General features: G+C 44.9%; 1 protein-coding gene across 2 annotated transcripts in view; it reads right to left on the bottom strand.

Annotated features, from left to right (window-relative positions):
• Positions 1-18988: 18988 nt before the first annotated feature.
• Positions 18989-22772, bottom strand: part of AEBP2 (AE binding protein 2) — a 33131-nt gene continuing 29347 nt past the window's right edge. For both annotated transcript variants that reach the window (XM_082239061.1, XM_082239062.1), the window contains one exon: positions 18989-21055. Coding sequence is in view for 1 of the 2 variants with exons in the window: in XM_082239062.1 (XP_082095188.1) it covers positions 21025-21055 (31 nt within the window). In the remaining variant the exon portion in view is untranslated. The remainder of the gene's footprint in view (positions 21056-22772) is intronic.

Genomic DNA, 22772 nt, shown 5'->3' with positions numbered 1-22772 from the left:
TTTCCAGAACAATAACCATCAAACCATTCTAATCTGAGGTTGCTGCTGTGAATACTGAAACAAGGTGGTCTTTATTCTGGAATAGTTAATCCAGAACACTTTTGTCTCTGGCTCCACTCATTGGTAGCTCTGCCCTCTGCTGGTATACAGATTATCCCTTTAAAAAGTAGCCCTTGACAGAGAAAAAGAAAACCATCATGGAAGTAAGGCTTCATAGATCTGAATTAAAAAAATTGTCCAGAATTTACCACAGATGGTGGAGCAGTAGAAGAAGGGAGTTTCAGTCACTGCCTTCCTTTCACTATTGTTTGTTTTACTGAAAAATAGGGCTATTTTGCAATGAATGAAAGAAGAGGGAGTGGGGATAATGAAAGGGAGCCAGTAATTAACCCACTTCCTTACAGGGAACAGAAACAGACGATCTAAGTGGCAATTAAGGCACCATTCATCCACCCGCCATTTTAAACAGGAAGCCGTTAAAGACACAGCAGGTGCAAGAAGGAAGCTACTAATTAAGGTTGCAGGAGACCTTTCCTGAAAAGAACTTGTTTGTGAGAGAACATTTTGGGTTGATCTTGGCTGTAAGGACTGGGTACTGTTGAATAATCTAGCACTGTTTTAAGTGCAGTGTGGACCACTGTTTTAACTCCTCTTTTTGCTGATTGTGGAAGAGCAATACCTTAGGAGCGTTATGCAAGGCCCCAAGCTTAGCCTGAAACAAGTGTGCCATTTCGTATCTCAAACGGCCACCTTGTTATTAAGCAGTCTGAGGACAACTAAAATATTATAAGCCCTCCTTTATGTTTTATTAAACCACCTCTTTTCACCTCCAAAACAATGTAATCTCCATCTACTAAAACCACTTTATCTCCCGCTCTAAGTCCCTTTACTGTAGGTTCGTCTGTCATCAATCGCGAAAGCACCCGAGTACAGTAGCTGTAGCAGAAATCGAGGGGATTGAGAAGTTTGTTGCCAACTATAGAAAAGCATAAGGTTACTGAATAGCTAAGCCTATGCATAGGAAGCACATTCATTCGTGCAAAAATGAACGTGGAAGATTACTCGCTTTCAGTCATCAATAGGCATTTGCCCTCAGTCGTTACCTTAACGAGGACACTGGAAATTTATCAACAGAGTGGTATAGAGCAGCCAGGTACACAGGGTGAAGCTGAAAAGATAAATTCCAAATTATACTCTGACTCTCAAAATAGCTTGTGCCATCCATGTTATATAAAAGTAAATTTCAAGTAAATTCATTACTCTTAGACTTCCCCCGTATATAAGCAGACAATTGCTCCATCTTCCATACTATCACCCATATACCTGTACATCCCCTTGAAAACGTTAACCAAATATGGAATACCCATAACAAATTAATACACTGAATGGCAGTGGGTCTTCCCCAGTCCCAACGGGGCTTTCTTTGTGGTGGCACCTTGGTTGTGAAATCCATTCTCTAGAGAGGCTTGTCTTCATTTTCAGGATGCAGAAATGTTTTTATTTTTAATTTTAATTTCAGGGGCTCTTAATGGGTTTGTATTCCCCTGCCCCTCCCACAGAAGTGTCTTTTCGTGTTTCAGTTTTTCTTTAAGCAACCTGTGTTCGTTTGCTGTAATTCAGTCCTTACGAACCTGGTCTCCCACAGATGTTATGGACTACAACTCCCATCAACCCCAGCCAGTTTCATGAAGCTTGCTTGAAGTTGCATGACTCTTTGTGGAATCAGTGGGGGTTTAAAGAATGGGGTGCAAACTTCTTGAATGTAATGGATGGAGAAATAAACAAGCGCGGGCAATGTGAACTGCTCTCCTGACAGAGCTGAGGAAGGATGGATCCTGTTTCTTCTATAACCAGGAGCTGCTCTTTGAAAGAATGGTGAAGACCCTGTAGATGCCTAAATCTCCCCCTCTGCTCCAGCATACACTTTCAACCCTACCACGTTCGTGGTTTCCATGGCAACTTTCCATCTGTTTTTGACTGTTTTCACAGGCTTTTTAAATTAAAGCTTAACTATGTCAGTGTTCCCAGATTAGCTTTGTCTTTGAATAAACCATATGCCTCTTCGACAAAGCCCGCTATGCCGATAACATGGAGAGGAAATGTTTAAAGTTGGTTTTTCACACATCTCCTCTGATTAAAAACAAAGCGTCTGGGCGAGGGGAAAGATGGGAATGTTTGTACAAAGATCCATTTGTCATCATCCAATAAAGCTCTCATGCCCTGCACATAATTGATCATTGTATCGGCTAAACACGACAAGGGAAGGAGAGAATCGCGGAACAAGCAGACCTCCAGTTGTCCGAAGCTTTGCATTTCCTGAAAATCAAAGTGAAGTGACAGTTGTTAGGAGAGTCCTAGAGGTCTCTTGGAATAGTGATTGACTTACACTGCTTTGGGAACTGTAGTTCTGCAAGGGGGATTGGAGCCTCTCAGCACCCTTAACAAACTACAGTTCCCTGGGTTCTTTTTGGGGGGAGAGGGAATCAAGACTGTTTAAAGTGGTATGATATTGCTTGAAATGTCTAGTGCAGAAAAATGACTCAGTTTTCTATTGGCATGTATTTTCCCCCATGTTCTTGATTTGCATATATTTGCATGCCTTTTTGCAACAAACTGATAATAACTCCCTCCTCCCCCCCCCCAAAAAAAGAAACCCTTTAGAATCTTTCCAGTATCCCCTGGAATCTACTTTATCCATCAGTTCACCTTTCAGATCCCAATTCAGATCTCCTGGTACCAGCCAAGAACACGCAAAGAAGAGATCCTATCTAAACGTTGTGGATGGTAAATGAATCACAAAATGAAAATAACAGATGTTATAATTAGTGTCTTTGGCCTGATGCTCACAGAGAAAAAAAACAGCCAGAGTTGATGGTTCTGCCCACTTCCTTTATGATATACTGGGGATATTCTTGGATTGAAATTCCTTGGAAATATTGTATTATTCCATGCCTTGGCCTCATGAGCCTTGGCCTAATAATACATTAGTTTATACCTCAAGGATTCTTTCCATCTTGACATTAGTCAAGATGATCTCTTAGCTTTGTGTGGTGACGAAGGTAAAAGTAATCAAAACCTACAATGAATAAATAAGCCATTAATAAAGGATGGCATAAACTTACAAAAGAGCAGGTATGTTAATGGCAAGAGAGAAATCATGTCGCCAAGTGAGCTTCATTGCTGAACAGGAATTTGAACTCTGGTTCTCCTTAGTTCAGGACCGATACCCTATCCACAATACTACCCTTACTTAACACACATTAATGATTCTATATTAATAATAATAATATTTATTTATTTATTTATTTATTTCCCGCTCTCCCCGGCCAGAACCGGGCTCAGGGCAGCTAACATCAAAATATACAATACATTAAGACATAAAATTCAACAATTGACTGAAATACAGCTTAAAATCGGATTAAAATCAAAATAAATTACCCGTTAACCATTTCTGCTATATGGTGTAATCACATTGCACGTGCATTTTACTTGCACAAATTCAGTTACGGTGGTGGCCCTCCCAGCTATGGTTGCAAAAGAGGAAGGGGAGAGACGAAGGCATTAAGTAGAGTGAGGCAGCGCCCCCAGGTAGCTGGGTAAGCATGGAGCGGTGGCAGAATTTTTGAGGATGCAGGAAATCCTGGGTGCCAGGACACACGTTTGGGGAAAGCACTCTTTAGTGAGAGAACCCCAGTAGAGATTTAGCATGGCAAAACAAGCAGCGTTAAATATAGGCTGTAAAATGTGCCCTTGCCAGTGAACCCCAGCATATCCCACCTCCCTAGCACACAGATAGACTGCATGTTTAGTAAGTTATGAAATGGTTTACTTACAAAACTCTTCAAAGGTCAAATTCATGTGCTTCTCCATGCAGCAGTGAGGGGGAAAATTGCGCAGGCAGTAAAATGTTGCTTGGTTACAACATGGTAAAGGTTCCTAAACTATAGATATAGGAAAATGTTGGTTTCAGACTCAGTTGTTCTCTTAAACAAAAGAGTCTGGTTAAAGCCATATGGCTGGAAGGAGCAGCTCAGAGCTCCTCACGTACCAAATTAACATGTAGACTGAGCAGGACAAAAGGCTCGGTTGCCCATTTCCCCCTAGGAATAGGGGAAATGATACAGGCTAAGCAAAAACAGAATCCCTTATCATGTAGGGAAAGGCGACAAACCAGCACATGGTGCACAGGCAAACTCTGTACAAATATTTGATGGAACTCATAGAAAGCCACTTCCGGCTTGCCCAGGAGGTGGGGTTGTGGGCTTCACGCCCACCCCACGTGAGCGGGGGCTGGTCGCAGCCCCCGCGAGAGCAGGGGAATCCCGGCCGGGCCTGCCCCCCCCAGCCAGCCAATTAGCTGGCTGGGGGGGCATGGCCTGTCCTATTTAGGGCCGGCACAGAGGGGGCTCGCCCTCTTTTCGCCGGCTAGCCCTAACGTTTTCCCTCCCTCCCTTTAAGTGGGCTTTAGGTAGGTCTTTGACTTTGCTATGGACTTCGGTCTGTTGCCACAAGGGGCATGGTAGGAATTTTCCCCAATTGGCAATTTCTAGCCTTTTGGTTTTTTGCCTACCTCGTAGCAACTCGTCACAACTTCTCGGCATTGGCGGTAGGCATTGGTAAGAAGGGGTTAAGAGGATGTGGGGGGGAGAAACGCCATCACCTCCCCCCAGTGAGCGAAGGGTGGTCCGTTAAAGGACTCCGGGGGGTGTGGCCCTGTCCGAAGCCTATGGAGGTGAGGGCCAAAGGCACGGCCCAGAGCGGTGACCCGGGGGAGCTCCTAGTCGACGTGCCTCGGCAGGAGACTCCCCCGATATAGTGTTAACCCTTCCCTGTGTCTCCAGCAAATGGGCTGGAGCCGGATAGTCGTTAGGACCAATGCCTAAGCCAATGCCTCTCATTCCTGAATTCAATAAAGTTGTGGCCTAATTCGCCCAATTAACCTTATATTATGGTGTCACGTGTCTATATTTATCCTGGTGGGGGGCGGGAACTCGCCACGCAAATTGAGGTGTGAGTGCGTCAGGCCCAGCCCACCCATTAGCCTCAATGAAGCAGTCACCTCAGGCACTGGGGGAGGAAGAGGAGTGCGGAGGGAGCACACCGCGCCCAGCAGTGCGGTCCCGGTAGAGTGCCATCGTGGCTGCTTCCCCGCCCGTGCTGGGCGCCATGCCGCCTGGACATGCCTCATGCCCCTGCGGGCAACGCGCCACACCCCCCAGGACGCACACCCCACCCCCAGGGCGCACCCCAGCCCTGCCCCCCGCCTGCTCTCTGCCCCCCCCCCCCGGTGCCAGAGCATGAAGCTCCGCCCCTGACCTCAGGCAGCAGACTGGGGACAGCTGGAAGGGACAGCAGATTGGGGCCCCTGAGGAGCACACTGTGCAACGCCTTCCTGCGCTTGTCACCTGCTCCTGCTGCCTGGGAAGAGAAGGGCCTCTGCTGCCGCCACCTCTGTCCTCCTTTTTCTCTTCCACCACCTTCAGCACACCAAGGCTTCCTTGGGCCGCCCCTGGACACCCCAGGCAGTAGAGGAAGAGAAGGTGGAGGTGGTGCAGTGGTGTAGCGTGGGGGGGCAGGAGGGCAGGCCGCACCGGGCGCAACATCTGGGGGTTAGGGTTAGGGGGCGCAAATCCATGGGTTAGGGGGCGCAAATTACTTGCCTTGCCCCGGGTGCTGACAACCCACGCTACGCCACTGAGGTGGTGGCAGCAGGCATATTCAAGCTGGAAGATGTCTTGGGCCAGCCTCTCTCTCTCTCTCTCTCTCTCTCTCTCTCTCTCTCTGTGTGTGTGTGTGTCATCTCACACGTTCCTGGTATCCTGTTTGTCTGAACAGGGCTCTCAAGCATACAGCAATCAAGTACAGTGGTACCTCGGGTTGCAGACACTTCAGGTTACAGACTCCGCTAACCCAGAAATAACCTTTGGGTTAAGACCTTTGCTTCAAGATGAGAACAGAAATCGTGCAGAAGGCAACACAGCAGCAGTGGGAGGCCCCATTAGAAGAAAAGAAGAGGAGTTTGGATTTGATATCCCACTTTATCACTACCCGAAGGAGTCTCAAGGCGGCTAACATTCTCCTTTCCCTTTCTCCCCCACAACAAACACTCTGTGAGGTGAGTGGGGCTGAGAGACTTCAGAGAAGTGTGACTGGCCCAAGGTCACCCAGCAGCTGCATGTGGAGGACCACACTGGCTTATTAGCTAAAGTGGTACTTCAGGTTAAGAACAGTTTCAGGTTAAGAACAGACCTCCAGAACAAATTAAGTACTTAACCCGAGGTAAAACTGTATACAGAAAGCCAGTAGCACAGATGCTCGTGTGATTCAGATTCTCCGAGTAAAATGCTTCAGGCTCCCAAGTGCAGGATCTCTCCAAATTTGGTCAGACAGAGACGGCTAGTCAGGTCAGTAGTTAAGACATGAAGCTCAAGTTGCCACCAATCAGCTCAAAGCTACGTTTCAATTTCTCATTTTCCTCCTAGACATTATTTATAATAATCAGGCCAAAGACAACAACTGCTATATTTTTCCAAGAGGTCTGCCCAAGGCCAATATCTAAAACGCTGTGTGGAAGGCAAATCTCTAAAGACCTAAGGAAGGAAGCTGAAAAAAGCCAAAAGAGAGCGAGAGAGAAAGATGGAACAAGAAATTTAAGATACAGGGTAAACCTGCACAATTTTGAAGTGCGAGACGAGGAACCAGTGGCCCTTCAGATACTGCTGGACTACAACTCCCATCATCACTGACTATTGGCCATGCTGGCTGGAGCTGATGGGAGTTGGAGTCCTCCATATCTGGAGAACACTGTGTTGTCAGTACCAGAATTTATCCCAGCCTGACAGGATAGACTGTCAGGAACTTCTTCCCACAGTGCATAGTTAAATTCTGGCACTGGTGAGAGACTTGTGACCCTCCAAGGATTGTTGAACAACATCTCCCATCATCCCTGACATTGCTGGTTCAGGGGGATGGGATTTGGAGTCCAGCAGCATCTGGGGGTGGGAATCACAGGTTCTTCATCCCCATTTGAAACCCATTAAGCTGGACATACCCCACTCCAGCCATAGAAAGCAGCCTTCTACCAGGCCATATAACCCAGTATTGTCTGCTCTGACTGGTTATTCAGGGTCTCAGCCAGAGCCTTTACCATTTCCAAGATCCATTTAAACTGGGCATCACATGGCAGGACAGGAGAAGGCTGGCAGGTGGTGTCTGGCTGTGTGCAGAGTGAGGCAATGCCCCCTCTGTCCTCGTGAACCAGCCTCCGCTTGCTCTGCTGTGTCCGCATTCGCAACTTGTGTTTTGCAGTTGCGCCCCCATCCCAAGGATACAAAAGATTTCAGGTTCTTTGTTTGGATTCTTTTAATTGGGAGCTTTGCTGTTCTGAAAAGCTGCTCCAGAAATAACTTGGCAGCCGAGGCAGCAGGTTGAATAAGCCCCTCGGAGGCACTTAAGAACGGCTGCTGATGCAAGAGGCCTCTTAATTGATCCGAATCCATCCAATGTTTGAAATGCACAGGGCAGCTGCGGCCTTGCAGTTTGTGTTAGGAAGAGAAGGAGCAAAGCAAAATTACTGTTTCAGAGGGGAGGGCTTAACCTTGGCTTCTGTAATTGCCCTGACATGGGGTGAAGGACAGGAGGTGGAAATGACAAAAAACCCTGAAAAGGTTCTAGATTCAGGTAGGTAGCCGTGTTGGTCTGACACAGTCGAAATATATATATAAAAAATAAAAAATTGTCCAGTAGCACCTCAGAGACCAGAAGTCACTCAGTCGTCAACAGGTTTACCATACCCATTGAGTCAATCACCCATCTCCTACTACCCTCCTGAGAAAAACCCCACCTCACCCTCCCACTATATATAAGGGTCTGGTGACTTCGGTTTCAGTGTATCTGAAGAAGTGTGCATGCTTATACCCAGAACAAACTTAGTTGGTCTCTAAGGTGCTACTGGACAATTTTTTATTATTTTTTAATATATTCCTCCAAAAAGGTGTTGCAAAGGTGGGGGTGGCTAAAGCACATGCCTCAGTATTAACCTTTAGATTGACTGAATAACATTAAAAACAGCCAAAACACCAACTTCCAAGCAGGCATAACAAAGTTACGCTGCATGATGGTCTGTAAAACGCACACTTCCCTTAACTGTGTAAATGTTCACAATCTTGGTTCGCAGTAGATAAATGAATGAAATAGGTGTGAGGAATCTGGTGCTTTCCAGATGTTGCTGGATTCATAATGTTTTGGGTTGGATGGGGGTCAGACTGAACGTTGCCCTGAATTCCTTCCAGTTCTTGGGGTCCTGTACCCATGGGGGTTTACTGAACTAGTCAGACAAGTTTCTTTGAAAGACAGCGACTTTAGCTGGCCACTTAAGTGTGCTCTTTTGAGCATCTCAAAGGAATGAGCTAGGTTGCAAGAGCTACAGTGAGAGATCTGGAGGGTGGCAACATGAGAACGGGGACTTTTCTGCAGTGGCTCCCCTGCATTTGTGGAATGCTCTCCCCAGCGAGGCTCACCTGGCACCTTCATTACACATCTTTAGGCCCCAGGAAAGAACATTCCTCTTCTTCCAGGCCTTTGGCCGATTAAACTATCTATGGCCTTTTAAACTGTGAGGGGGGTATTGTTTTGTTTTTAATTATGTAGTGCATTTTCATGTTTTTATACTGTAAACTGCTCTGTGATCCTCAGATGAAGGATGATATATGAATGGAACAACACAACCATCTCCACTTTGCCTTCAATAAGTTCAGGTGCAAGATAATAAATTTGGTACTGCTCCGTCCGGTGGGATTTTGGCAGGGGGCACTGAGGGAACCCCCCAAATCCTGAATCCATCATTGCCAGGAATAAACCTTTCAGACTTAAAAAGGAAAGAAAGAATTTATATAGAATGGCATTTTCCTTTCACTTTTTCGAAAGCACATACATTCTGGGGACCCCTTCAAGATGTTTGCAGTGAGTGTCGGCTGCCAGAAGGGAAAGGAACCTACGATGAGATACATCCTTTTGAAATCCAAGTAGTTGCAGGCCACTGGATCTGGAACGCGGCAAGGAAAATGTCAAACTGAAACTGAACGACTGTGATGATTATAAGTAGAGTAATAGGCCTGAAGGCAAGTGAAGTAATCATATTAGTCAGTGTTCGTAAGAAACAATATATGTATATATTTCCTCCAAGGCTAGTGGGAGGGGAAGAGAATGTCAAGAGCGCTAAGCAGTTTTATGCCACTTTTGATATTTGATCAGACACTGATCTTCCAAAGCTCATGGGTGGAAAAGGCCCAGATCTGCCGTCATTGACATATTTCTGGCCCAATCTTCCTCCAATGACTTTCAGGGTGGTGCACATATAGTATTTGTCAGCATTTTGGCCTCCGGACACTAGTTGCAAAGAGAGGGTGGAAACCACCATCGTGCCCGGTTTCTGCCCACCATAAACAGAGTTCCAATGTCATACTGAAGATCAGGAGGCAGGCAAGGAGCCGCCTTCCAGATGTTGCTCCTTCCATCAGCTCCAGCCAACACAACCCATCATCAGGGATGATGGGATCTGTAGTCCAGCAATGTGTGGAGGGCCACAGGTTCCCCGCCCCTGATTTGTCAGTTGAGGGGATTGGTCTGAGCGTCTTTGGGTCCCCTATTCTATATCTGTAGGGTGGGATTCTGTAGGAAACAGTGGTGGTGGTTGGTGTTCATTGGGACTTGAAGGGGAGAAGGCAGGCTAGTGGCACGCAAGCCAATGGCAGGTTGATTAGTTTTGCCCCCTCCTTAGGCAACAGGGAGTTAGCTGTAGGCTGCCTGCTTCTTTGTGCTAAATTCCTTGTGTGAACTGCTTCCGCTCTAACACTAACACCGAGGTGGTAAACACAAAGGCCACCATCCTATGTTCAGTTTATGCACACTTAAATCCCATCAAAATCGATGGGGCTTAATGCATGGGTCTGATTGTTGAAGTCAGACCCTATTGATTTCAGCAGCACTTGCTTCCGCTGAATGCCTGCAGGTCAACTCATTCGTGGAGTTCTGCACAAGTCCTGTTATTCTCTGAAGAGCAAGGGAGCACTCCGTGTGTGCCATGGAGAACTGGCAAACACACTGCAGCATTGCTCTGTGCAGAAGACAAAAGGAAGCTTCTGCACACTTGAAGCATTTCGACAGTAAGGTAAAGGTAAAGGGACCCCTGACCATTAGGTCCAGTCGTGGCTGATTCCGGGGTTGCGGCGCTCATCTCGCTTTATTGGCCAAGGGAGCCAGCATGCAGCTTCCGGGCCATGTGGCCAGCATGACTAAGCCACTTCTGGTGAACCAGAGCAGCACACGGAAATGCCGTTTACTTTCCCGCCAGAGTGGTACCTATTTATCTACTTGCACTTTGACATGCTTTCGAACTGCTAGGTTGGCAGGAGCAGGGACCGAGCGACAGGAGCTCACCCCGTCATGGGGATTCAAACCACCGACCTTCTGATTGGCAAGTCCTAGGCTCTGTGGTTTAACCCACAGCGCCACCCGCGTCCCTCATTTTGACAGTAACTTCAATGAAATAGGGTACCTGAAGACTCTTGAAAGCTACAGAGTTTATATTATGTGTGTGTCACAGATCCTCAGCTAATGCCATGGTAGCTAAAATTATGGTGAGTGCATGATGTTCAGTTGATCTGAAGAGCTAGGATTAATCTGCTTAGCTTGGTTTCGTTCAGTTGACCTTCGTCCTATTGGCCAGTTAATTTATTGCTACAAATGCCAAGAGTGGTTGATTTCTCTCGGTTTAACTTTCACGTGTGTTTGCTCTCTTCTGCTAATGGATAAAAATGTGTGCTCTTCTGTTTACATTCGAGTCTGGATTTTAAATAATGTAATCCTTACTCCAGTTTTAATTTTTAAAAGCTTCTATTACAAGCTACCTAACGCGTCTGGAGAAGAAGTGTTTTTCTTGAAAAGACCTTCCATGGCTCTGAAGACAGCCAATTGCTAGCATATTTTGGTTCGAAATGAAACAGAGAAGCCATTGTCATGCTGCTGTTTCCTTGTTTCCAAAGGAAAAGAAGTGGAGCTCCATTTGGGTCAAAAGCATTTGCAACTTAACATCCTCCCTTAACTTCCATCTATTACCTGAAAGGGGTCTGCCAGCGATCCCGGCTCCAAAGTGCCTTGGCTTGCTCCAGGGACAGAGAGCACAAAAACTCAAATAAATAACTCTGTTGAGCCAGCATAGACCTCCCACGTCATTCTTGCCGGCATCAATTGCCCCCAGGGTGGGTGGTCCTCACCCCACACACGCTCGCTGCTTGTACGGCGATTCCAAAAAGGACAGACTTGGATCCTTTCAAAGAAAAAAATGAGGGGAATAGATGCATGATGGAATCGGGAAGGAGACAATATGCCAAAGGCAAACAGGTCTTGCCCTCCAGTAGAGATGAGGGAGAAATTCGACTCCGTTTGCGTGGAAAGGCAAATCCACACTTTCCAAATTAATACGCAGAGCAACATACAGCCACCCTTCCGATTTGTACTTCCACCAATTTCGCAAGGCAGCTGCCCCGCTCAACTAACATTGTGAAGATAACAATGGACGTGGGGAAATGTGTATATAGGGCAAAATTGCATACAATAATGTCTGCTAAATAAATGATCTGCATCTATCATTTGCCAAATTCTTCTCTGAGCACTTCTGATTCAACACTGCCCTCCTGCAATAGGTAAAGGTAAAGAGACCCCTGACCATTAAGTCCAGTCGTGGCAGACTCTGGGGTTGCGGCGCTCATCTCGCTTTATTGGCCCAGGGAGCCGGCGTACAGCTTCCGGGTCATGTGGCCAGCATGACTAAGCCACTTCTGGTGAACTAGAGCAGCGCACGGAAACACCGTTTACCTTCCCGCCGGAGTGGTACCTATTTATCTACATGCACATTGACGTGCTTTCAAACTGCTAGGTTGGCAGGAGCAGGGAACGAGCAATGGGAGCTCACCCCGTCATGGGGATTCGAACCGCCGACCTTCTGATCAGCAAGTCCTAGGCTCTGTGGTTTAACCTACAGTGCCACCCGCGTCCCTTCCCTCCTGCAATACTACTGACTAAAATTATATTTTCTAGTTCAATCAGTCTTCTCCGACCTGGTGCCTTGTAGAGCATAAAGCTATCAATGGCTATCAACCCTGATGGCTATGCTCTACATACACCATTGCAGACAGTGGCTGGAAACTTGGGGGGGCGGAGTGCTGTTGTGTTCGAGTCCTGCTTGCATTCTTCCCACAGGCACCTGGTTGGTCAGTGAGAAGAGGATGCTAAACTAGATGGGCCATTGGCCTGATGCAACAGGCTCTTCTTATGTGCTTAGATGTTTTGGAATACAACTCCCATCAGCTTCAGCTGCTTAAAAAAAGGAGAGTCCACAACCTCTTTGGGAGTCCGTTCCACTGTCAAACAACTCTGACTCTCAGAAAGCTCTTCCTGATGTTTAGTCGGAATCTCCTTGTAACTTGAAGTCGTTGGTTTGAGTCCTACCCTCTAGAGCAGGAGAAAACAAGCTTGCTCCATCTTTCATGTGACAACCCTTGAGATGTTTGAAGATGGCTATCGTATCTCCTCTCAGTCTCCTCTTTTCCAGGCTAAACATACCCAGCTCCTTCAACCCTTCCTCATAAGGCTTGCTTTCCAGACCCTTGATCATCCTGGTCGCCCTCCTCTGCACACATTCCAGCTTGTCAACATCCTTCTTAAATTGTGGTGCCCAGAACTGGACACAGCATTCCAGGTGTGGTCTGACCAAGGCAGAATAGAGTGGCACTATTCACTTTCTTTCATTCCACCTGCACCAGCAATACTTGTATAGTAGCCTTAACCCTAATGATTACAGCCTGTTCCTCTTCTAACGTTCAGTTCCTGCAGTCCTGTCTTTTTTGGGGGGGGGCGATTCTCTCAAGGAATGGAGCCTGCCCAGGCAGCTGTCAGATTAAGTGGTATTAAGTCAGCGAAGGTCCCATGTTCATTTGGAGGACAGTGGCAAAGTTACAAAGCACATCAATTGTGGTTCTTCCTTCCCTCAGGTGCAAGAGCTGTCCGATAAAGGTCATTCCCTAGAAGGAAGTATTTCTCAGAAAAAGACGAGCACAGATTTCCCAGGAAAGCATTCTCTAGGAATGGATCACAGGTACACACAGCCCAGCCAAAGGCACTGTGGGGCATTGCTCCGAGTCTTTTAAAGGCTGACTGACGCAGACCAAATGAAAAAGCCTGTGTAAAGGCAGCTAAGTCCCCACCAACACCTCAGCCTCCAGATATTAATACATTGTCTGTGTGGCAGGAGTGAAGCTTTTGCAGTAGATATGTTACTGGTCATATTTCCTTGCTTCTTTTCAGAAACTCCCCAGTGCTGCAAACAGTGAATGTTCTGTTTATTTGTGCTGTTTAAAGGTAAAGGCACCCCTGAACATTAGGTCCAGTCGTGGCAGACTCTGGGGTTGCGGCGCTCATCTCGCTTTACTGTCCAAGGGAGCCGGCGTACAGCTTCCGGGTCATGTGGCCAGCATGACTAAGCCGCTTCTGGCGAACCAGAGCAGTGCACAGAAACGCCGTTTAGCTTCCCGCCAGAGCGGTACCTATTTATCTACTTGCACTTTGATGTTCTTTCGAACTGCTAGGTTGGCAGGAGCAGGGACCGAGCAATGGGAGCTCACCCCGTTGCGGGGATTCGAGCCGCCGACCTTCTGATCGGCAAGCCCTAGGCTCTGTGGTTTAACCCACAGCGCCACCGAGATGACTGGCAGAATTCGAGACCAGGGAGAAGAGCAAGTGGAAGAAGATTGGGGGAAATTTAAAATCTATTTGCAGAAACACTGTAAAATTTCTGAATGTTGATGACATTGAAATGAACTGTGGGGGCTCTAGCAATAAGATAAAATTTAAGATTAAATTAACAAATAGATAAACTAAGGGCTATGAATTTGCTGAATCAACTTTTAAAAGGGATACAAGAACGGGGGATGTGAGGAAGTCAGGAAAATATGTGAATTTAAGATATAAAACCAAGAAAGAGGGATTTTTTGTGTTTTTCTTATATGTGCTTTTTCTTTTATTATTATTAGTTTTTAATGTATGTATTTTTGTATTTTTGTGTTTAATGTTTGTAATGTATTTTGTAGTATGTGTGTCGTGTTTTTTATATTTTCTTTGTTTTTGTTTTTGTATTCTTTTTGTTATATTGTTCATTGTTAAAACTTAATAAAAAATTTATTTAAAAAAAATAACCCACAGCGCCACCCGCGTTCCTTTATTTACCATATAAAAGCCAACGTTTCTAAAAAGTCTCTCTCTCTCTCTCTCTCTCTCTCTCTCTCTCTCTCTCTGTGTGTGTGTGTGTATTAAAAGCATACAATAGATAAGATCAATCAAAAATAATTGTAAGAACAGGAAAACCTTCTTAAAATGCCTGCTGGAGGCTTGTCTAACAAGGATTCTCTGCTGTAGATATTCTGAGCACCTCTCTCTTGTACTTCCTCACACATATTCCAAAACCAGAAGTCCACTGGACTGAACACGATTACTATTGCTACTACTATTGTTATTGTTGTTGTTTCAGTATTATTTTGATATTTCGAGCGGGGCAGAAAATGTTTCCTCATTGCTGGTTCATTTTGGGGTTGTGTTTTGCAGAAACTGCTTCCTATTTTATATTTTTGAATTGCTATTGTTTTGTTTTTAATTTCTCCCAATCCCTAACGTAAGCTGCCCTTGAGATAGATTTGCTCAGAAAGGCAGCCTGAAAAGACTTTGTTGTTGTTGTTTAGTCGTTGAGTCTTGTCCGACTCTTCGTAACTCCATGGACCAGAACACGCCAGGCACTTCTGTCTTCCACTGCCTCCCACAGTTTGATCAAACTCATGCTGGTAGCTTCGAGAACACTGTCCAACCATCTCGTCCTCTGTCGTCCCCTTCTCCTTGTGCACTCCATCTTTCCCAACATCAGGGTCTTTTAGCATTATTTATTAAATTTATTCATTTCTGCCTCCAAAGGAAAAGTCGCTGAGTGACTTAAAACACTAATGTACCACAAAAAAACCCCCACAGTGAAACCATTGAAATGCCACCAATTTAACAAGTTGAATTCTACTTCAGCGCTGGTGAAGGGATGACATCCTTCTCTGATGCTGGTGGCCACTGATGGTTAGGTGGTTCCCACCTCTGGAATACAGGCCAGCTGCCTGTTGTGGATGGGGCTGCGCTCCCTCTAAAGCAGCGGTTCTCAACCTATGGGTCCCCAGATGTTGTTGGACTACAACTCCCATCATCCCTGAGCTCTGGCCTTGCTAGCTAGGGGTGATGGGAGTTATAGTTCAACAACATCTGGGGACCCACAGGTTGAGAAAGCCTGCTCTAAAGGAACACGTGCATAGCTTGGGAGACTCCTAGATACATCTTCGTCATTGGAGACACAACTGATCTCTGTGGCTGGTATGTTTGATACACGAGCTGTAACTGGGATAACTTGCCACCATAAGCCACTTCACCACTTTACTCCATGCACTGGTAAACTCGAGATGTGGGGCTGCCCTGGAGCCTGGTCCAGAAACTCCAGCTGTTGCAGAATGCAGCAGGTAGACTGCATGCGGTGCCTCTGTTAAAAAATCTACACTGACTTCCCAGATGCTGCCAAGTTCAAGGCTCTTGTGTTGATAGACCACTTGAGGTCCAGGATACCTTAAGTCCCACCTGAGCCTTTCTATCCCAGCTTCATCGCCGACATCACCCAGAGATGCACTCCGCTGCAAGTTGGGCATTGAGTGTTGCTGGTCCCAACACTCTTCCAGTAGATTTGACAGGCTTTCTCACTTTCAACTTCCAGGCATCTCCTAAAGACCTTCTTATGCCAAGAGGCCTAGGCAGCTGTTTTTAAAAAAATGTTATTGACTAGCCAGTCATTTTAATGATTATCTTGTACTCTTAAAATGGTGTTTCACGTTTTATTGGATACATAACTTTGTATACCACCTTGATATAAAATATTGGCAGTATACAAATACTTCTTTAAAATAAAAGGGGGCCTCTCGTGACTGCTAGATAGGGCTTTATGCTCTAAGCAATGGCTGGGGAAAGGGTGGGGGGAGAGTCAGGAAGCCCCCCCCCCCACAAGGCACCTCTGGCGAATGGAAGGATCCTAGCAAAGGTGAAGTGCACCCTCTTGTGGCACTGCTTATGTGAACATGTTGCTTTGTTGTACATAAGCTTTCCGAGTGACTTGCCCATCATTTGGGAACTTTCCCGCAGAGACAACCTATTATTAATGCATACAAGTCGAGTGACACTTGCTTCCTGCCGATCTACTCCTTCCACTTAAGGGATGGGGGGGAAAGCTATGGTGAATCTTGCCTGCATGTCGGAACTTCAAATTAACCCTCCCCACTCCCATAAAAAAAAGGTTAAGAGCAATCAGCCATTCTTTTGAGGGTTGGTTATTATTAAAGATTAAATACTCAGCAGAATCATCAGACAGAAGACTGATAAAAAAAATGTGTACCTGATCATTCATTTGAGAGTAAGATCATTTAGTCTGGCTGTGTACTTGCAGTGCAACACCGTATTTTATTTTGTCAGTCAACGTGGAGATCTATTCCACCAATGATCTAGCCCCATTCAAATGTCCCCTAGGATTTTAAGGGTTTAAACTGGAGAGGGAAATAGGGGCACTCATATAAGCCCTGCCTCCAATGCCCACCCCATCTGACCGTCAGTATTGAGGAACAATACTGACACAATATAGATAATTCAGAACACAATGGACCATTTGTCTGACTTGGAGTAAGGCAGTTTCGTAGGTTCCTATACACACTCATTCCTTCTACCTGAGTGCAAAAGGAAGCATCTTTCTACAGGGCTGGGTCAACTGTATAGCCCCCAATCTCTCCCCCCCCTCCCGCCACACGCTGGGTACTGTTCCTACCCAGCCTAGCCTATTGCAAGCCTACCCAGACACCTTATTTTATCATGTAGCAGTGTTCCCCAAACTTGGGTGTGCAGCTGTTTTTGGACTACGACTCCCATCATCCCTAGCTAGCAGGACCAGTGGTCAGGGATGATGGGAACTGTAGTCCAGGAACAGCTGCACACCCAAGTTTGGAAAACCCTGATGTAATGCCTAATTTCTCATTTTATTCTGTCTTTGCCTTAACTTTTAAACTGGGCTCTCTTGTCTTTGCATAAAGTGGAAAGTCAGAAATTCTGTGATAATATGGCAATAGGCTGGAGTTAGCAAATATGATCCCTTCAGGCATTCAATTTTTTATTTTTCTTAACTGTAAAGGTAAAGGTAAAGGGACCCCTGACCATTAGGTCCAGTCGTGGCCGACTCTGGGGTTGCGGCGCTCATCTCGCTTTATTGGCCGAGGGAGCCGGCGTACAGCTTCCAGGTCATGTGGCCAGCATGACTAAGCCGCTTCTGGCGAAACAGAGCAGCGCATGGAAACGCTGTTTACCTTCTCACCGGAGCGGTACCTATTTAACTACTTGCACTTTGAAGTGCTTTTGAACTGCTAGGTTGGCAGGAGCAGGGACCGAGCAACGGGAGCTCACCCCGTCGCGGGGATTCAAACCGCTGACCTTCAGATCGGCAAGTCCTAGGCTCTGTGGTTTAACCCACAGCCCCACCCGCATCCGTTCTTAACTGTAAACTGGCTCAACTGACCCAAACAGAGGGTCCCTGTGGGGTGAACTCCACTGAGGAGCTGCCTGACCTTGAAGCAAGTTTTTCTAGTATATGTGCTGCCAAAGCAAGCACAGAAGAAAGTTTTCCTGACCTGTCAATAAATACCAAAGGGGCAGCAGAGAGGTGTGTGTCCTGTCTGGAGGTGTTATGACATGTAGAGCCAAGGCCCTGAAACAAATAGGAAAAGCAACAGACAACTACTAAGGACCCTCAAGAATCCTACATTTTAGGAGAGAATTCTGAAGAAGAGGAGAGAGACTACCCTTTACTCCACCCTTCCCTACAACCTGGCTATGCTAGCTGGGGCTGACTTGAGGTTGGGAATCCAACATCTGGAACACCACAGGTTCCTATCCCCTGCCTTGATGGGAAATTCACTTTTTCCTCTTTTCTGCTGTTTTCACACAAACTCTGCACCTTTCCTTCTGCTACCCAGGAAGTACACATTTCTAAGTGTAGTAGGATTGATCTGCTGAAATAGGTGTTGAGCTGAACAAGCCATTAGGAAGCTTAGCCTTGATTATTCTCAATTCCTTGGCTGCACATCTCTATGCATGGATAAAAAAGGTAAAGGGACCCCTGACAGTTCAGTCCAGTCACAGACGACTCTAGGGTTGCGGCGCTCATCTAGCTTTACTGGCCGAGGGAGCCGACGTTTGTCTGCAGTTTTTCCGGGTCATGTGGCCAGCATGACTAAGCCGCTTCTGGTGAACCAGAGCAGTGCATGGAAACACTGTTTACCTTCTTGCCAGAGCGGCAACTATTAATCTACTTGTACTTTGGCCTGCTTTAGAACTGCTAGGTTGGCAAGAACTGGGACCGAGCAACAGGAGCTCACCCCATCGCGTGGATTCGAACCGCCAACCTTCCAATTGGCAAGCCCAAGGCTCAGTTGTTTAGACCACAGAGCCACCCGCGTCCCTCTCTATGAATGGATAGCTGCCATCAAAACCTTCCTCTTTTTATAATAATAATAATTATTATTAATAATACACAAACGGTGCTATCCTAGTGCACAGAACACTTAATCAGACGAAAGCTAGTATTTACCGTATTTTTTGCACCATAACACTCACTTTTTTCCTCCTAAAAAGTAAGGGGAAATGTCTGCGTGTTATGGAGGGAATGCCTACGGGTAGCATGCCTACGGATTCTCCTCCTCTAAAAACTATGTGCGTGTTATGGTCGGGTGCGTGTTATAGAGCAAAAAATACGGTAATTTGTATCTTTGACGCCAGTTATAAAAAGCCTGTTACAGCAGCTAACATTTAGACGCTCGAGACATACTTATATTTGCGTTGTTTTATTAGAAAAAATACTCAGGCAGGGTCTACAATCATCTGTCAATTAAGAATGGTATACAATGAATGCAAAAAGAAATAAAATTAAAAAATACAAATACAAACTATATCTGAAAACACCTATTTGGCAATTTTATAACTTTTTTTTTAAAAAAAGAATCAAAGTAATTGCAGATGACCATATAAGTTTAAGCGGTAACTGAAGTGCTCAAGCAAAATTAAAAAATAAGAAATAAAAATAACGAACTGCATTTTTTTTAAATAGTAACATTGCTACAGATCTTTATGAAATACCATTATTAAATGACTATTCCAGAACCATTCCATGTTAGTGGTGCTTATAATCCACACATTGATGAGGAATTCAAATGTATATAGACCATTCTAGACTCAATGGGACCCAAGCAAGCATCTCATCTTCATTAAGGTAGACCCCAATTTATGGTATTGGAAAAGCTAAGATCTCCAAGCAGAGAGTCTAGAGTTTTGTTTTTTTGCTATTTAATAATAAAAAATTAGTGTAAAAACAGCTGGTATTTATATTCACTGTAGTAATGCAAAAAATAAAAATAAAAATCCTCCTAAACATGGAGGGTTAATCATGCAGTTTGACTGCATATAGCCACCATATAATTATTATTTTTTTACATTTGTACCTTCCAACAAGCAAGGAAAAGAATGATTTCATATCCCTTACCAGCAATGAGCGCTGTAAAAATCCGAAGGATTTCTGGAAGGATGTTCAATGTGTTTTTTGTTTTTACAACAGTAGTATATAGGCTCTTAGAAATCCAAGAGACATTTTTTTTTATTATTGTTAGGAAAGGTGCTTGCTTTTAAACAAATTCTTCTGGCAGCACTAATGAATTACAGTATCCTTCCATATTATTTCTACCATAATATATACATCTCAACTTCCATGCCTCTAGAAAAAACATCTACATTTCATAATATAAAAATATATTACAAATCTGCAAAATTATTTTACAAGCAATGTCCCATTATCTATCTGTTTCTCTCTCTCTCTTGTCTCCATATAAGACGAACATGGTAACACATATTTTTCTATTCCTGTAGGTTAAAAGAAGTCCATAATTTCTTGCTTAGTAAAGCCAGGAAGCAATTTAATTTTCTTTTCATAGCCAACTTTGGTGCATAAACGATTGTATTTTTAAATGCTTCTTTTTTAAAAAATACAAATTTTTTTACAACTAGAAAAATTTAGGCCAAAAGGAGGGGGAAGGAGAAGGGAGATTTCTTTAGTAGCAAAGAGGAGTTTTAAAGGCCAAGTAGTAAACAAAACAACATTGCTACCTTCTTCTGTAGAGGTTATTAAAGTTAAGTCTTACTAACATACAGTAATAGTCCTTATGGAGAGGAGCAGATATATAGTAACACGTAACACCGACCTGTTCCTCTTGAACGTATATTCCACCAGAAATGAAAATATGCCACCACCATTTTGCTTAAACATGATACCACCACTTGTTATGCGACGACAAGTTCACGAAAGTGACAATGGATTACTTCGCACCATACTCTTGAGAGAAGAGTTCCCTCTCTAGTGTGTATTTATTTCATTTACCAAATGACAAGATCCCAAGAAGCTTGCTTACAAAAAAAACCCCAACAACCACCACTACAGGGAGGGTTGTACAGGGCAATGTATTAATTGCCAGTTCATCCGATACAGACTACGCCAGGGGGGTGGGGTGGGAGAGGTTGCTAAAATAAAAGCCGCAAGCATGCAAAGCCTTTGAGAACACCCACTATACTGCCGGTATATTTTGCTTTCCTCATCTCCCATCGTACAGATATATAGGATCTGTTCCATGTATATACTATATTCCATAGATGCACCGAATTCATTCACAGAATGGTTTGCCAAGCGTAAATAGTTGGTGGCAGCCGGGCGCAGGGGAAGAACATAAGGTGGAGGGGCTTGACTAATGTGCATTTTCAATTCTAATTCCACAGTCAGTGAATAAGATGATAGATGAGGTGCCCGCGCTGAGCTCGCTTTTACCTCTTCAACCTCTTCTGTGGCATTGTTCTAGGGAGGAAAAGGAAACATTGCATTGGTGGCTTCCCCAAAAAACGTCAAGGAAACTTAACATGCGCTGGTTAACAGGTTCACAAATGACACTCTCTCCAATGGCTGTGTCTGCGTGCCACGTTAAATCGCATTCAGCCTGATGTGTGCAAGCTGGAATCATCCATGTGAGCCCTGGACATGAAAGGCCCGCTTCCTTTTCTCCTGGTCCCATGCAACCAGGAGAAAGGCTTCAGAAATCTTCATTTTGCTTCCCCTGCAACTCAGTTTGCCCTTACGTATGAATTCGGGCTTGTGGTTTTATCACTAATTATTGTGGGTCGTTTTGAAGCCAACCACAGTACGTGATAAACCACAATCCCGAGTTTGGACAAGCAGCCAAGTTTAAGGGAAACTCGGAACAGTAAAGAGCCTCCAGAGTCCTTTCTCCAGCTGTGCAGAAATGTCGCACTCTGGTACTAGACAGCTCTTCAGACATGGATATGTCATGTGAAAATGTTCTAATGTGGTTCAGAAATTATGAGCAGTGGCCCCTTAGAAAATGTGCACACTACCCAAATAAAGATCAGGAGTCACAACCTCAATTTTGCAACAGGATTCTGTTTTTCGTTTTTCACGTGGCAGCAATTCATGGCCAACACAGAATCTCCAGTACATGTCTTCAGCCATGTGCGTTCCCGTTTTATTTCTGATGCTCACCATTTTTTTTTAAACCAAAAGTGAACTTTACCTTGGTTGCAGGAGCCAAAATGTTAAGAAAACACTGTAAACATTTCAAAAAAATATTAGCAAATGTATTTTATGAAGACTGAAAAAGCTGGCAGCAACAACAAAAAGTTTCATTATCCAAAAGTGAGTACATTAACTTGGAAATCTTAATGGCAAGAATCCAGAGAGTCTAGTGCAGGCATAGGCAAAATCGGCCCTCCAGATGTTTTGCGACTACAACTCCCATCATCCCCGACCACTGGTCCCGTTAGCTAGGAATCATGGGAGTTGTAGTCCCAAAACATCTGGAGAGCAGAGTTTGCCTATACCTGGTCTAGTGCACACAGTGTTTCAGTGCTACATTGGGTTTGGGTGATTTTTTCAATTCAGTGGCAGCCCTACACCACATGGGGTGCTGATGCAGAGGGGTCCTCCAAGCTGCTGGGAAGCTCTTCAGGAGTTTTAAAAAACTGATACCAGGAGGGTGAGGGGTTGGATCCTAACCATTTATTGTAATGCCATTTATTTCAAAGCAAGTGTGGTTTGGATTGCAGTTTAAATCTCTTCAAAACAGCTGGAACACATTTCACCACTGCATCATGTACATCTGAAAACCCACAGGGCCAGTGTAATAGGGTAAAACACTCGTGACTGACTGCTTTGTGTTTATATCAGTCATGATTACTTGTGTTGCATAGCGCATTTGATAGCAGCGTGCACTTTCCCAAGGCAAAACTGAAGCTGATTAATCGAAAATATGAGAAATAAAAGGTAAGTGGAAAGGCTTACTGGACCCCCAACTCACGTGTTCCCCACCTGGCTTGGGGTCCCATACAAAAGTCCATAAAAGTATATAGCCACATTTATCATATATCAAATTGTGTCAGGGGAAAAGGTGTGGTATAATGATACGTAAACACATGAAGCTTCCTGATATAGCATCTCTTTAGCTAGTGCTGGGCTTGATGGAGTTCTTTAACTAGCAGCAGCTCTGCATGGTTTAAGGATG

Source organism: Podarcis vaucheri (assembly GCF_965113315.1).
Source record: "Podarcis vaucheri genome assembly, chromosome: 10".
Classification (NCBI taxonomy): Eukaryota; Metazoa; Chordata; class Lepidosauria; order Squamata; family Lacertidae; genus Podarcis; species Podarcis vaucheri.
This window is presented reverse-complemented; position numbering and strand designations above follow the sequence as displayed.